This window comes from Erpetoichthys calabaricus, chromosome 7 (assembly GCF_900747795.2).
Source record: "Erpetoichthys calabaricus chromosome 7, fErpCal1.3, whole genome shotgun sequence".
Lineage (NCBI taxonomy): Eukaryota > Metazoa > Chordata > Cladistia > Polypteriformes > Polypteridae > Erpetoichthys > Erpetoichthys calabaricus.
In genome coordinates this window covers 25,748,211-25,765,776 of record NC_041400.2, presented here as the reverse complement: position 1 = coordinate 25,765,776, position 17,566 = coordinate 25,748,211, and the positions used below count along the sequence as shown (strand labels likewise).

The 17,566-nt window shown below is 37.9% G+C and overlaps 1 protein-coding gene across 1 annotated transcript in view; it reads left to right on the top strand.

Moving 5' to 3' along the window:
• Nucleotides 1–17,566, top strand: part of LOC114654405 (tyrosine-protein kinase JAK2-like) — a 144,751-nt gene that overhangs the window by 77,082 nt on the left and 50,103 nt on the right. The window contains exons 3-5 of the mRNA XM_028804943.2: nt 6,820–7,064; nt 15,525–15,648; nt 17,195–17,312. Coding sequence (XP_028660776.2) covers nt 6,845–7,064; nt 15,525–15,648; nt 17,195–17,312 — 462 coding nt within the window. The 5' untranslated portion in view covers nt 6,820–6,844. The remainder of the gene's footprint in view (nt 1–6,819; nt 7,065–15,524; nt 15,649–17,194; nt 17,313–17,566) is intronic.

Here is a 17,566-nt window from a genome sequence, read left to right as displayed (position 1 = left end):
AGGAACTTATTGAGAAACTTCATCATTCAGCACAACATAGATCCAATGCAAACAAAATTAAGACCTACCTGGAGTGGGGATCTGCAGAATGAGGAACAGCACTAGATTGTCGACCTTAGAACTCTGAGTTTAACGAAAGTTGTGTAGGATCACTGGGTCAGGCAAAAGAAAAAAAGACAGCTGAAGTCAAAAGCAGAGATATGGGAGAATTTAACAGAGGACTATTTAAAAATATTATACAGCAGTTTACCAAAGTGAACTGCTTCACTTTTGCATACTGTACTTTTTGTTGTACGAGTGCCCATTTCAGTTTATTCTAATCAATTATAGTGTTTTCACAAGGAAATTACTTTTACTGGCCAGATAACTAGCTTTAAAAATAATTTTCTTGGAAAGGTAACACTTTTATGCAGTGCTATATTTGTGGATAAGACTGAGGCAAGCATGGACTCAGCAATTTACCAGGTTAGCTCCTAGTATAATTCCCAGGATTTTTCTTGTTTGTCATATAGCTGAATAAACGAACAGTAGATAACTGTAAAACCTCACAAAGGTCACTGTTTTTTTAGGATATTCAAAGGCTAGTGTGGAAGTGTTACTCCAACTGGAGTAGTTTGTCAAGAATCAGTTATAATTATTGTACTTTAAGCTACGGTATGTGACACATGTTGCTGTTATTGGTAATTTATTCCTTATGGCCATTGGTACTTTGGTATGTTCCAGCATCCTACATAGTTTAGAGTTGTTTTCTATAGTACCATGAAAAGTATGTAATAAGAAAATGGGCGAATGGCTGAATTTGTTTTTTGCAAAAGTGCATTTTACATTTTTTGTAGTTAGTAATATAAAAACTCTTAAAAATTGTGTCTTTGAGATGTGAACCTACTCTTCCAGGGCGATTAAAAAAAATTAAAACAAACAAGAATGTGGATTTTTATAGCCCCAGTAATTGTCAGGCTTTTGGCTAATTCGATATATGATTTGCTGTTGAGCATATATATAGCAAGTCAGTAAATACAATAGCATCCACCTATCAACAACAACATCTGTTTTTGGAGCTCCTTATCCAATTCAGGTTCATGGAAGTCTGCTCCCTATCTCAGTAGCACTGGATGCAAGGCAGGAACCATCCCTGGAAGTGTGGTGTAGTGGTTAAAGCTTCAAACTCTCAGGTTGTGGGTTCAAATCCCAGTGTTGATACTATGTAACCAAGAGCAAATCATTTCATCTACCTAATGTCCAACTAGAAAAACTAAAGAATTGTATCTCAAATACTGTAAGTTGCCTTGGATAAACGTGCCCACCAAGCAAATAAATGGAAATTAAAACCAGATAACTTAGATTATGAAACTTATTTTTCGGTGCTAATACAAAATGCTGCATATCTATGCTAATTCTTTAAAGCTTACATAAATCTGAAACCAAAAGCAGTTTATCCATTACACAAATAGGGCTACAATGAGGGCACTGAGTTCTTCCTTTTCTCCCAGCTAGTTGTAGTTTACAGTAATTTGACATAAGTAACTTCTTTCAGAAATGAACAAGCATATGTTTTTTACTGTTTGCTTTTTCCTAACATGCACACATGACAATATAAATTAGATTTACATGGCCTCCAGTCATGCATTGGCCAGAAATTCAGTAAATGCTGAATTGAATCACACAGTAAAAGCAGGTGTGTGGGTGTGGGCGTGTGTGTGTGTGTTCTTTGGTGGTTCTTATTTATAAATTTGATGTTGCAACACACAACATTGGCTAAGAGTGATTCTGTTTATTTTGCAGTCAAATTAAATTTAATGGACTTTATTAAAATAGAAAACAGGCTTTTATGGAATACAATCACATCTAAAGAAATAGTCTTTCCTGAGAAATGAATTAGGTAAGTCATAGGATTAGCTTTACTTATTAAATGTTTGATTCTGCTACCAATCAGTGTTTGCTGTTATCATTGAATGAAACAGGTATTATCTTCATAGCCACCAAAATACTGAATTGACCACGCAATTTGCACTTCAGTACTACAACTAGGTTAAGATTGTTTAGTGCAGGAAAGACTAGGTGCCTTTTCTCTGTAAGAATCACCTGAGAGTAATAGAAATATTTCATGACAAGGGCTCAGTCTCTGAATGCCTGGTATTAATGATCGTAGCTATACTTTGTTTTATACAGATTTTTCAGTCTGTTTTTTTGTAGGGTCTCAACTTTTATAAGCACAGAAGGTTGATTTTTTTCCATTGATTGGAGTGTTTACATCAGTAATGGAGGTAGACTTTAGTCTGTTCATTATGAGTTTCTTTCATGTCTCAGCCTAGGTCATAGTATGCCTTGTGCCACTTTAAAACTTTTAATACGTTTTGTTCTAAACTGATTTATAAAGGCCTTTATTTAGACAAAATCTATGATAAAGTGAAAATGCTGCTGTGTTGTACTATATGCACTGGATTACCCTCCACCAGCTGTAGTTTCAACAGGCAGCAACTATTTACATTTATCCATTCATTTTGTTAACCTGCGGGTTTGTGGGGACCTAGATGTTATTCCAGTGCAAGGAAGAATTCAACCTTGTATATGTTGAGACTCCACTGCAGGACACACTGCCACACCCGGTCACAAATGGCCGGTTGATAAATGATTATTATTTATACCTGTGTCTTTAACAAGTGTTACAAGATTAGAAGGCTACATACAAATCTATGTTGACCCACATTCAGATGTGAATAACTATGAATTCAGGTTAACAATTATTTCCACTTATTTTGTCCCTTAAATGTTACCTGAAGTTTACTACATGACAAAACGTGACGTTTAAACCAATTTTGAGGACAAGTGGAAAGTAGATAAAAGAAAAGATAGTAAGTAGGCACAGATGCCTGTTGGTATCACTTTCTCACCTGCACTGTTATGAGTTTTTGTGGTACTTGAATGAGATGAATGTAGGTGATGCAAAAGGGATTTAAAACAACCCTTGTTATCATCATGAAAAGTGCATACTCATTTCTTGAGTTAATTTAGTGTTTGCCGTTATGAAACTGTGTCCCTAAGGTTTACATGGACTGTGTAAAAGAAGTTTACATACAGTTTATTTCTTCTATGTGCAGGTACTTCTTTGTTTTACATTTCACAATTTAATAACTAAAACCAGCAGGAAATAAAATATTTGCTGTCTGCAAGTATCATACTACATTCACTATTTATTACTTGCTGAAAATGTAGTTTTCCATCTGACATTTGATATTATTTAAAGTTAAAATGCAGACCTGAATTGAAATACTTTATACCTGTTGGTGTGTGAAAAAAAAAACATTTTTAGTAAGTAAGGAAGGTGCGGTCATTTGAAATCATCTGGTAATACAGAAACCAACCTAGCTGGTAACATTGCTCACAGTCTGGCAACCACACTGTGAGAAATGGAGTAGTAGTTGTAGCAGCTACCATCCAAGGCCAAAGTTGAGTACTATAGGCCGTTCTTTATATATAGGGATTATTATGTGTGTTGTGCATACATGAAGTGAACTTTTGTTATATTCATCTATAAAACTGGAAGAAATAATATCTTTTTGTTGAATTTTTGAGAATTCTTAACACTTGCTATACCTCTTAAACTGAAACTACATTTCAAATCAAACTATAATTGGAGCATGGAGAATTAAAATAATATGCCAATTATGTATTTTGAGTATTCATCTATTTGTAAACATAAACGCAGGCATAATTGTGATTATTTATTAGACCATAAATAAATATGAATATTTCACTTAAAATGTGTCTCATTTACATGTGATGTTAGTTTTGTAAGATTGCTGTGCATTTTGTTTTGTCAGTCAGTCATTCATTCTCCAACCCGCTATATCCTAACACAGGGTCACGGGGGTCTGCTGGAGCCAATCCCAGCCAGTACAGGGCACAAGGCAGGAACAAATCCTGGGCAGGGTACCAGCCCACCGCAGGGCACACACACACACACACACACCCACTCACACACCAAGCACAATTTAGGATCGCCAATGCACCTAACCGGCATGTCTTTGGACTGTGGGAGGAAACCAGAGCACCCGGAAGAAACCCACGCAGACACTGGGAGAACATGCAAACTCCATGCAGGGAGAACCCAGGAAGCGAACCCAGGTCTCCTTACTGTGAGGCAGCAGCGCTACCACTGCGCCACCGTGCCACCCATTTTATTTTGTATATATAAATTATTTTGGACTTGTCAAATAATCATTAACTCCAGGTTTATGTAATTAATGTGTGCTAAAGGCACGCAGTAATCCAGTTCAGATCAACACAATCTTTATTCTAGTGCTTAAATTGACTTTAATTTTTATTTCTACCTATACAAAGAACTGATGATGTCTCAATGGTTTAAGACAGACCTGGGCATTGTACTTCCCGCAAGTTGACTGCAGCCCGTAGTCTTGTTCTGTCTGGCCCATGGAAGGTGTGGACAGCAAATATGTATCTGGGTGTGTCAGTCTGCATCACAGCTAGATGTAACCATGCAGACACAGATAAAAATTGATATGTATGGAAAACTGCGGGAAATTGCATCAGTAAGGATGGGATATAAAAGAGGGAAGCTGCAGGAGATTGCATCAGGAAAAGGGGTGATACAGAGATTGTTCATGTTATATTGAATAAAGGAAGATGAAATCTGTTGTTAATATGTGTTCCATCTGCATTTTGTGCAAAGACTTAACAAAAATAAGTGGTAAAAAACAAAAAAGTTGATGCAGAAAACAGTTCATTCAACAAATCCTGGACTCCTAAGTATTTTTTCATGGAGTTTAGTGGTAAAACAACCTGTTTGGTATGCAAAGAGTACATCACTGCATTTAAAGACTACAACTTGAGCTTTCATTTCGAGACCAAGCACTCAGAAAAATACACAAATTTATCTGAAGAGGAGAAAGTGAGGACTGCAGAGGAATTGTTAGCTAAATTGCAAAAACAGCAAAGATTTTTTACAAAAAAACATACAGCAAAGGAAGGAACAGTAAAAATCTGGTATGTGATAGCTCACAAAATTGCCAAAAGAAGCAAACTGTTTTCTGATGGAAAATTTGTAAAAGAGTACTTATTGCAGTCAGTGGTAGTCCTCTGTCCAGAGAAGGATGCATTTCAACATCTGTCCTTCTCACGGCAAACGGTTACAAGACAGATTAAATCTGATACTACAGCTGAAACATATGGTGGAAAATGTCAATTTCTTCTTGGCTGTGGATGAGAGCTATGATGTTCATTACACAACACAGCTGCTAATTTTTGTGGATGGAATAACAAAAGACTTTGAAATGACAGAGGAACTTGCTTCTGTTCTGTCAGCGAAATGGACAACAACCTGTAAGGATCTATTTATTAAAGTCAGTATGTGCATGTAAAAATTAGGACTGCAGTAGGAAAAGTTAGTTGGTGTGACAACTGATGTTTCAGCTAATTTGACAGGTAAAAAATATTGGACTTTTAAAAAGGAAGCATTCAAAAGTGGCTGAGATTTTTACATTCTGTTATTCACCAAGAAGTGCTATGTAAATTAATGCTGAAAAATAATGATGTGGTTGATTCTGTAGTAAATACTGTGAACGTCATCAGGGCAAGGGCATTAAATCACAGTCAGTTGGTTACACATTTGGAACAGCATGAAACTAATCACACTGATATGGGCTACCACACAGCTGTCAGGTGGCTAAGCTTCGGCAAACTGATCAAACCAATTTGGGATCTGAAATCAGAGATCAGAAGTTTTGTTAAATGAAAGGAAAACCCAGCCCTGAAATAAGCAGCAGTGACTGGCTATCAGGTTAGGCATTTGCTGTTGATGTAATTGCACTTATGATTGAACTAAATACAAAATTGCAAGGCAAAGATCTTTTTGCACATGATATGCACATCCAAGACAAGGCATTCATGAAGAAGCTGCTGCTTCTCTCTCAACAAGAAGAGATGAATACATAGATTCCTCCCTCTTAGCGTGGGAAGGTGTGTCTATCTGCTGATCAGCTTTACAGATACACAGCCATGTTCTGGGCACTGCAAAGAAGACTTCAAAGCAGTGGAAACTGAAATGATCACCATCTGCTCTCTTTTTACATGTGATGTGGACAGTGCCCCCAGTGAGTTACAACTTTAACTTATTGACTTGCAGTCTGATACATTGCTGCCATAGCTAACATTCTACAATTCTCTCAAAAATGAGAATTTCCTACACATGTGAAGACTAGCTCAGAGAATGCTTGTCCTCTTTGGATCAACATACAAACAGTATGTGAACAGACATTCTCAGTAATGAAATTCAACAAATCCAGGTACAGATCTTCTCTCATGGATGACCATCTGTCTGCTGTGATGTGAATAGCAACATCAGAAGTGACACCTGACTTAGTTGAAGTGCATCAAAGACTTAATTCTTCCCACTAAGTTGTGAAAGGTCCAGACACAGTAAAATACTATATCAGTAATTAATGCAATGAAATGTATTTTTTATTTAGTTTTTTTTGTTATACAATCAGGAGTTGTAGATTGTGTGAGAAAGTATGCTATAGTATGCATATGTTCCATAGTTCAATAAATCAAACAAAATCAGTGAATATGTGGTCGATGTTAATTTTATTATGATGAAAAAGAAATATAATGTGTTTACCGTAATATAACATTTGACAGAATGTGTTCAGACCTCCTCAACAAGCTGGTTTTCTCATATGGCTCCCCAATAAAAAATAGTTTTAAGAACCATTTGTTTCAATTTGAAATTTTGTGTTACATGCCATTTTCATTTATTCAGTCACTAAAAAAGTTATTTTTTCTGTTTTGATTTTTTCACAGAGTTGGATGTAATCCTCTGAGAAGTATGGCCTGCATTACAGTGCCTGACACAGATCCGCAGCCATACTCCATGTCTCAGCAGAATGGTGATATTCACAGGAGTCCACAGACTCCAAAGCAGGTGACAGCTGGTCTGGTGCTTCATCTGTACTTTACACAGAATAAACCAGAAGGGGATGACATTGTTTTTCAAGCAGGGGAGTATGTGGCAGAAAATATTTGTGTAGAAGCAGCAAAAGCATGTGGTGAGTACATGATCGAAAATTACTAGAAAAAAAAAGTTTCACATTAAAGCGCTTATCATCTTACAGTCTAGTCCAGGCATGCGCAACCTTTCCGCTATTGACGGCCGCACTACAGACTTTTTACTTTAATAACGGCCGCACTACAGACTTTTTACTTTAATAACGGCCGCCAGTAAGTCCAAGTAAACTTAATAATGTTTTATGATTTATGTAAAAATTTACAGATTACACATTAAAACAGAGTATGATATATCTGACAATATTCAATTTACTGGTCTACATATGTAAAAAAATGTCTACGAAACGTCATATAGGACAAAAAACCTTTACAGCAATTGTTTCAGGAAGTTTGGAAAACATCGCCATTAATGGCTTCCTTGCTCTTGCATGTTTGCAGACAGACTTGCAAAGTCAGGGGACTCGCTGGAGACCATTAGGAGATGGCAGTGCTACATCGAATGCTACTTCCATTTGTTTATCCACGCTGCACCATCTCACCCCATTTCTCCCAGGAAATGCGGAGTAAGCTCGAGAGTCCCTAGGCCTCGATGAATATATAAAGGGCAACATTTTGGTCAACATACCGACCCGGCTAAGGAAGGTTCTGCGGTGTTTGAGATTCTACACTTGCAGGAGTCTAGAGACCCCAGAGTCCAAATCGGCTTTCGGCGTCACCATACCGACCCGGCCGACAAAGATTCCGCGGCGTTGAGACCCCTTACTCGCTGGAGTCCAGAGACCCTACACCTGCACGGCCGCCATTACGTACACTTTAATATACACGTCCACGGCCGCCAAAGTCCTTGCCCACGGCCGCATGCGGCCGTACGGCCGCAGGTTGCGCACAGCTGGTCTAGTCTGTGACTGATTAATCAGTCTTTGTACTGTGAATCATTGTAAAGACAACAAAAAACAAAAAAACTAAGATGTTTATTTATTTATATTTCTTTTGTTTTTCTGTGTGATACCTGTGCTGGTTAAAATTTAGGGAACATAAATTATTAAGGTGACAGGGAAGGGATGAATAGTTGGTTGATTGGTTGGTTCCGCTTGTCTGTTGAATAGTGTAAACCCTCCCTCACTCTGTAGAACCACTTCAGATTTTTTTATTTAGCTTCCTAGTCATCTGCATTTACTTTCCACATAGCTTTGAGAGTGATCAACTGGATTAGATCTCTTTAAGGTTACCTGACTCAAATGGGATGAAAATGAAGATACTATGTCATCAGAATCTGTTTTCAGTAAGATAAACTTTGCTATTCTTTTTCTACTTTTCTAAAGCAGCCAAGTGGACATGCATTGGTTTGAGAATCAGGCATTCAGCCTCAACTGCCTTTAATTAGATCACTAAACCTTACATGTATCCTTTGCGTATGTAGTGAAAGTGTATTAACCCATGCACACTTACATATCTCCATTCATTGGTAATTTAGTTATCCTTTATTTTCTGTCAGATTGGTTGATGTTGATCTTTACCAGTGCCTTGTTTCCAAAGCAGACGGCATGGTGGCGCAGTAGAAGTGTTACCGCCTTGCAATAAGGAGAGTGGGATTCTCATCCGCTGTGTTCCTTGCATGGCATTTGCCTGTTTTTCCCATGCCCGAGTATGTTTCCTACAGGCACTCCGGGTGTCGCCCACAGTCCAAAGACATGCAGTGTAGGTAAATTCATGCTGCTAAATTGGCCCTAGTAGGTGTGTGTGTGTTCATGTGTTCACACTGTGATGGACCTGAACCTTGTCCAGTTATTATTCCTATCTTGTGCCCTGTGATTGTTTGATAGATTCCAGCTACTCTAAGATTCTGCCTTGGATAAGCAGATTAGGAAGATGAATTAATGGATGATGTTTTCAAAGCTTTATACTAAACAACAAATCAAGAGCAAAGCCATGTTTCTGTCCTGGTTTTTGGAATTTTGTCCAATTTTAGATGATATGCTCAATAATAAGCATTCATTCATTACAATTATAAATTTGTGCTGGTTAAGCTACCTTTATCTTAGAAGAGTTACCAAAGCAATGCCCATTTAGTAAGTTTGCTTGATTAGAAACAACAAATTTTGAATTACAGCACAAAACACAATACAAGTGCCAGAATAATCGTAGAAGAAAATTAGCAGTCTAAGTATTTCACATTTGGTTGATAAATGGTTTGATCATTACATCTGCAGACATTTAGGAGGTCAGCGAAGAAGAAGGCCTAATTCATCTCAAGATGCTTTATTAATTGTTGTATTTGCTTTAGCCACCTGATCATCAGCAAAGGGGAATAAATGAAATGGTCATAGAAAGCTGATATCACACAGCTAGTATTAACCATATGATTGATTCCGCCTCAGCAATACAATATAGATTACTCTTGAGATATAACCATCACGTGATCAAATTGGACAGAAAATAAACAATGCAGATAAGCTTAAAATGATCCACATAAGGTTAAGTCATCAAAGGAGTCTGTAAAACCTCTTTTCTAGAATCATTGACTATGCAGATAACCTCAGGCAAAAATTATTTATTCACTTTAGGAGACGTGCAAGACGTGTGGAGCAGCTGTTCTAAATGGGAATAAAAGACATCAGTACTTTATTTTACAATGTGAACCACCTTCATCTTATCATTCCTTTAATATACTGTCTATTGCTAGGATGAGAGTTGTATTGCTGAGGCAGAATCAATTGCTGATTTTAACCAATAGATGAAGTAGAAACACAGAACTCATTCATTGAAGGAGTTATCAAATACCTGGATTATGCATTTGTGGACATTAAATTAATTCAGTCAGCTGATGAAGTGATGTTAACTCACTCTTCAGAGTCTTGTCATAAATTAAAACAAAATATTTGTGTTGGTCTGGAAAGTCCTCTTTTTCAGTTTGAATGACTAATAAGTCTGACCTTGGCAATTCCTTCAATAATTAATTGTCAAACCATTTTGTCCTAGAGAAAGTGAATTCAAGCAGTTACCTGTTACACTTCTTCTTCTTTTGGCTGCTCCCGTTAGGGGTTGCCACAGCGGATCATCTTCTTCCATATCTTTCTGTCCTCTGCATCTTGTTCTGTCACACCCATCACCTTCATGTCCTCTCTCACCACATCCATAAACCTTATCTTAGGCTTTCCCCTTTTTCTCTTGCCTGGCAGCTCTATCCTTAGCATCCTTCTCCCAATATACCCAGCATCTCTCCTCTGCACATGTCCAAACCAACGCAATCTCGCCTCTCTGACTTTGTCTCCCAACCGTACAACTCAAGCTGACCCTCTAATGTCCTCATTTCTCCATCCTCGTCACACCCAATGCAAATCTTAGCATCTTTAACTCTGCTACCTCCAGCTTTATCTCTTGCTTTCTGGTCAGTGCCACCGTCTCCAACCCATATAACATAGCTGGTCTCAATACCATCCTATAGACCTTCCCTTTCACTCTTGCTGATACCCGTCTGTCACAAATTACTCCTGACACTCTTCTCTACCCATTCCACCCTGCCTGCACTCTCTTCTTCATCCCTTTTCCACAACCCCCATTACTCTGTACTGTTGATCCCAAGTATTTAAACTCATCCACCTTTGCCAACTCTACTCCCTGCATCACCATTCCACTGACCTCCCTCTCATTCACACATGTACCTACTGACCTTCATTCCTCTCCTCTCTAGAGCATATCTCCACCTCTGCAGGGTCTCCTCAACCTGCTCCCTACTATCGCTACAGATCACAATGTCATCAGCAAACATCATAGTCCACGGGGACTCCTGTCTAATCTCGTCTGTCAACCTGTCCATCACCATTGCAAATAAGAAAGGGCTCAGAGCCGATCCCTGATGTAATCCCACCTCCAACTTGAATGCATCCGTTACTCCTAGCGCAGACCTCACCACTGTCACACTTCCCTTGTACATATCCTGTACAACTCTTACGTACTTCTCTGCCACTCCCAACTCCCCCATACAATACCACAGCTCCTCTCAAGGCACCCTGTCATATGCTTTCTCCAGGTCCATAAAGACGCAATGCAACTCCTTCTGGCCTTGTCTACACTTCTCCATCAACATCCTCAGAGCAAACATTGCATCTGTGGTGCTCTTTCTTGGCATGAAACCATACTGCTGCTCACTAATCATCACCTCGCTACTGCAGTCCTGCACATCCCCCTTATTCTTAAATATTGGCACCAGTACACTTCTTCTCCTCTCCTCACTCATCCTCTCACTTTCCAAGATTCCATTAGAAATCTGGTTAAAAACTCCACTGCCATCTCTCCTAAACACCTCCATGCTTCCACAGGTACAGTATGTCATCTGGACCAATGGCCTTTCCATTTTTCATCCTCTTCATAGCTGTCCTTACTTCCTCCTTGCTAATCCGTTGCACTTCCTGATTCACGATTGGTACAGTGGGTACACTGTTCATCACTTCATCCAACTCACTCCAAAAATCTTCTTTCTCACCCATTGCACACCCAACTTGCGGTGCATATGCACTAACAACATTCATCATCACACCTCCAATTTCCAGCTTCATAATCATTACTCTGCCTGACACTCTTTTCACCTCCAAAACACTCTTGACATGCTGTTCCTTCAGAATTATTCCTACCCCATTTCTCCTCCCATCCACACCATGATAGAACAATTTGAATCCACCTCCAGTCCACCTGACCTTACTCCCATTCCATTTAGTCTCTTGCACGCACAATATATCAACCTTCCTTCTCTCCATCATATCTGCTAACTCTCTCCCCTTAGCAGTTATACTGCCAACATTCAAAGTTCCTAACCTCAGTTCCACTCTTTACTTTCCTCCTCTCCTCCTGCCTCCGGACACGTCTCCCCCCTCTTCTTCTTCAACCAACAGTAGCCCAATTTCCGCCAGCACCCTGTTGGCTAACAGTACTGGTGACGGTCGTTGTTAACCCAGGGCTTGTCCGATCCAGTATGGAAACTTGTATTGTTGTCCTCATATTGATTTGGCAAAATTTTACACCGGATGCCCTTCCTAACATAACCCTCCCCATTTATCCGGGCTTGGGACCAGCACGAAGAAACACACTGGTTTGTGCATTCCCTCTACCAAATTGCATAGTGCTGGCAGTATAGAGGCTTTTTTTTTTTAAATTTCATTTCACATTTTAAAATAGGGTGGCAGAGTGGTAGCACTGATGTTTCACAGTAAGAAGGTCAGGGTCTGTGTCCTGCTTCCTCCCTGTGTGGAGTTTGCATGTTCTTCCCATGTCTGCATGGGTTTCTTCCAGGTGCTCTGGCTTACTCTCATGGTCCAAAGACATGCAGGTTAAGTGAATTGGCAACGCTAAATTGGCCCTGGTGTGTGCTTGTTGTGTATTTTTTCGCCCTGGGATTGACTGGTGCCTTGTTCAGGGTTTGTTCCTGCCTTTTGCCTATGCTAGTTGGGATAGACTCCGGCACCCTCTGTGACCCTGCACTTTGAAAATGATATTCTACAAATTTAAAGTATACCTCAAGCAATCATAAAAATGGATTGAAACACTATAATTGTTTTTAGTAGTGTGATATATTTTGTAATATTTACATGATCATATACATCACAGTACCTGTTGTATTATGTATAGGTCATGATTGGGTTGCATAAGTAAACTACTTACTACTTTTATTAGTGTTCCAATGCACTGTAATGTTATATTATTATATTATAATGTTACTTCCAATACAACTCGGAGTCCTGCCATGTGCAAAAGTTCGCTGATGACACTGCTATCGTGGGCTGTATCAGGAATGGGCTGGAGGAGGAGTATAGGGACCTAATCAATGACTTTGTTAAATGGTCCGACTCAAACCACCTACACCTGAACACCAGCAAAACCAAGGAGCTGGTGGTGGATTTTAGGAGGCCCAGACCCCTCATAGACCCAGTGATCATCAAAGGTGACTGTGTGCAGATGGTGCAGACCTATAAATATCTGGGAGTGCAGCTGGATGATAAATTAGACTGGACTGCCAATACTGATGCTCTGTGCAAGAAAGGACAAAGCCGGTTATACTACCTTAGAAGGCTGGCTTCCTTCAACATCTGCAATAAGATGCTGCAGATGTTCTATCAAACAGTTGTGGCGAGCGCCCTCTTCTACGCAGTGGTGTGCTGGGGAGGCAGCATTAAGAGGAAAGACGCCTCACGCCTGGACAAACTGGTGAGGAAGGCAGGCTCTATTGTTGGCATGGAGCTGGACAGTTTAACATCTGTGGCAGAGCGAAGGGCGCTCAGCAGGCTCCTATCAATTATGGAGAATCCACTGCATCCATTAAATAATGTCATCTCCAGACAGAAGAGCAGCTTCAGCGACAGACTGCTGTCACTGTCCTGCTCCACAGACAGATTGAGGAGATCGTTCCTCCCCCAAACTATGCGACTCTTTAATTCCACCAGGGGGGGTAAACGTTAATATTTAACATTATACATAGTTATTGTCTGTTTTTTTTCACCTGTATTATTATCATTCTTTAATTTAATATTATTTATTGTATCAGTATGCTGCTGCTGAAGAATGTGAATTTCCCATTGGGATTAATAAAGTATCTATCTATCTATCTATCTATCTATCTATCTATCTATCTATCTATCTATCTATCTATCTATTAAACACTAAACAAGTGTTTCAAATTACTGGGACTGAGATATAGGAATGTACATTACTGCCTAATTATTAACTGGAATAACATAGTTGCTGATTATAGACCTAAGTATGGTAAGATTTCTTTGTCCTTGGTCCAGCATGTTTTATTAAGAGATATACTAAGAACAATGGAGATCATTTTATTGGTTAGCTTGCAGGTGTTTAATATACAGTACCTGTAGCCTATTCAAAGAGCAAACTCTTGTTGCAAATGAACATTAAACTTTCATGACTTAGGTAAGGTTAGAGTGCACATCCAAGATAGGACAAGCGTGCACGGGTACAACTCACTGTGTATGTAATATATACTTTTCCACCCTGTTAACACTTACCCTAGGTCAATTCCAAACTTTTTATAAACCTTAAACCAAGCTCTGTAAAAAAAAAAAAAATTGTCACAAGACCTTAAAAACGTTTATAAATATTATTTTTAGACATACTGTCAATAATTTGCCTAAAAAAAAAATCATATTTTAATATGCATATTATGACAGTTACATCAATAACTTATATAAAAACTATCCCAATGGTCTAAAAAGGCAATATCCAAAAATGACAAAATTAAGGTATGTCAAAGTTATAGATAATAAAAAAGTTTTTTAATTAGGGTTACAAAACAAACTAATTATTTCAGTGCATTAGGGTTCTATAAGTTTAATAATTAGGGTTTTGGGATGCTAAATTAAAATTAGGGATTCTAAGAGGAGGAAACCAAACCTAAGATTAGGAGCCCCTTTACTATTTCAGATTAGGCACCTAGTCTAGGTTTTCACATTAGGGATAAGTAGTGGATGAACAAACTTAAGATTAGGTGTCCCTTACAAATTTAAGATTAGGTGCCCAGTCTAGGTTTTAACATCAGGGATGTTTTAAAAGACACTGCCTACCCCCACGAACCTTAAGTTAAGGGTTTGGGGTAGGGGCAGGCCTATCTAAACCCTACTACACCATGAATCATGCAAACGGGCGATATCAATGAATGTCCGACAAGTAGGATCCCCAGGGTCTCTCACCAAGTCCAGTGTAACACTGGGCAAAACGCCACTGACCATGTCTTCATGTTTCTGGAGAGCCCTATTAAATTCAGTAATCAACTTAAACTTTATTATCCCAAAGGAAAATTTGTTTGAAACAGGACATTCTTACAGAGATCCAATAGATAAACAGAGACACAACAATTTGACAATCAATGTTATTGCATAAACACACACTCAAGACCAATACAAAGAAGAGTAAATACTTTCAACAGTACGCAAAATAATAATGCAGAATTTAACATTTACCAGCATTCTTACTAGTAACAGAATTTAAAATGCTTATAGCTGAAGGAATAAAAGAGTTCTTAGGCATGTTGCTTATCTTTGGAAACCTAAATCTACAGCCTGGGCAACAGCTGGAATTTTGAAAAAAGAGGATGGATACTGACTGACAGAACTGAGTTGGCTTTCTTTCTAACCTGTTTGTAATACATTTCATTGATAGAGGTCTGTTGTGAACCAATAATTTTACTGCTAATTTTTATAATGTTGTTAAGATGGTTTATATTCTTATTGTTGAGATTGCCATACCAATAGATAAAAGCAAATGTAACAATGGATTCAATAAAGGACTTATAAAAAAGTGTTATTATGGTTTTGTCCAATTTAAGACAATTGAGTCTCCTAAGAAAGAAAAGTAAGACTGCCCCTGCTAAGATCAAAGTTTAGTTTGTTATCAATGATTATTCACAGATATTTGTATTACAGTACCATCACCACTGTCTCCCCTTTAATTAAAGGCATAATGCATAGGGCATTGATTTTAATCTGTTAATTTTCTAGGTGTCACACCGGTGTACCAAGGCATGTTTGCTCTCATGAGAAAGAGTGATCGGGTTTGGTATCCACCCAATCATGTCTTCCATTTGGTTGATTTATCCAGCGAAACTGTGGTATTTCGAATCAGGTACAGTCTGTTTTTTTCAAGGATGAATGACTGAACTTTATACAGTCATTTCTTTTTAATTTCTGTACATACAATTTTTCCTTAAAATTCTCTAATTTTATTCTATTAAATTTTTGTCTCGCAGTGCCTCTGAACACTACATGAACACTTACTGTTAGTTCAGAATAACGGGCTGCAGAGGCTTTCCTCTCATCTGTTTTTCTGGCTTAGTCAGTTTAACACAGTCATGGAGCTTAATACTCATATACATGTAAAACACAACAAATAATTCAATAATGATTAAAATTTGTCTTCTAATTAGACAGATAGTATAAATACATTTTTTCTAATTTGAAAATCTATTCAGGGTATCAGATTTTACTTTTGGTTTAATATTTGAAAGACTGGGTGATTTTTTAGCAATTTTAAAAGTTGAAAAGACACATGATACTTTTTCCACTAGTAGCCTAAGACAGCACTGCAGAAGCCAGGACCTCACAATCCACTATATCAAGTAAAATAATGGTTTGTTTGTATAGGACTCTTAAGTGGGTTTTGATTTACCTCACATAACCTGTAATAATCAAGATGACCAGAAATATTTTTGTTAAAGTCTGCTGCATAATTTCTATGAGTTTTTATAAAGAACATTATTTGATAGGAGATAGGGCAATTACTTGAATTCACAGAGTTAAGTGTAGTATATATAGCTCTTTTTTCCATTTTAAGTTAGCAGCTTAACAATAGGTAATATTTCAGTGCTTTGCCTAAAGCATTTATCATATTGAGAAAAAATGTTGGTTGTAACCAAAGGTTAAGACCCTGGTGGGTTCCATTTCTTAAAGACTTACCATCAAAATAATTGGGTGTTTACATTGATGATGGATACCTTATCACAATAAATTTAATTGCAAAACTAATTTCATGTTCAGTACTTGGTGGACCAGACTGCCAGAACAACATTTGACCACTTCCTGTCGCTATTTTGCATTCAGCTGTGTGCTTTTTTTTTTTTTACTACTTTTATACATGCTACATTTTCACTATTTGGGAGTGCATTTTGCAATTAATTTGCAGTATATCTCACCAACTATAGAAAAACCTAGTATGTCACATCTTTCAAGTTTTCAGCAAATTGAGAAAATGATGTTGCCCCTATAATTAACAATCTCTAGCTTTCATTTTTCCTGAGCTTCACCTACACAATATTGTTTTTTTCATAAATCAACAACACCTGCCATTTAAATCACGCAGTCGCAGCATTTAAAACACGTGATTGTAATCAAACATTTTCATTGGTAGGCTTTCCTCATTAGTTAGAGGAGTTGCTAGGTTTTAGTCTTGCAGTATGTAAAACACTGTGTACATACTAGCTTCTTCCATCATGCTATGACAGGAATGAAGACATATTTGGCCATCACCACTACCTTATAACATCAGGAAAGACCTAGTAATTAAAAAAAAAAGTGCAATGGTACAAGTGTGTGTGTATATACATTAATAGATAATTGTATATATGTAGAGACAGAGTCTAACCTAGACAATTGTTTCTGTTTGTAATGGGCAGGTTTTACTTTCCTAACTGGTACAGCAGTGTAGGCAGCAGAGCCTATCGTTATGGAATCACACGGGGATCGGAGAGTCCAGTCCTCGATGATGCTGTCATGTCTTACCTGTTTGCTCAGGTATGTTCAAGAATACATAGATCAAATACAAAGAGAATTTTTTTGTTTAAAATAATAATAGAAAAGTTTCTTTCATGTGTGCTATGTCTCTTTCAGTATTGTAATAATAAAAATGTATGTTTGAAATAATGCTTCTTCTTAATGATCCCCAATACGTATCTCTTGGCCTTTGCTCCTAGTCTTTTCTTTATTGAGGTTTTCTGTGGTAGGTTTTTTGTGTTTAAAATGGATTTACATTTCTTGGACCTCTTACT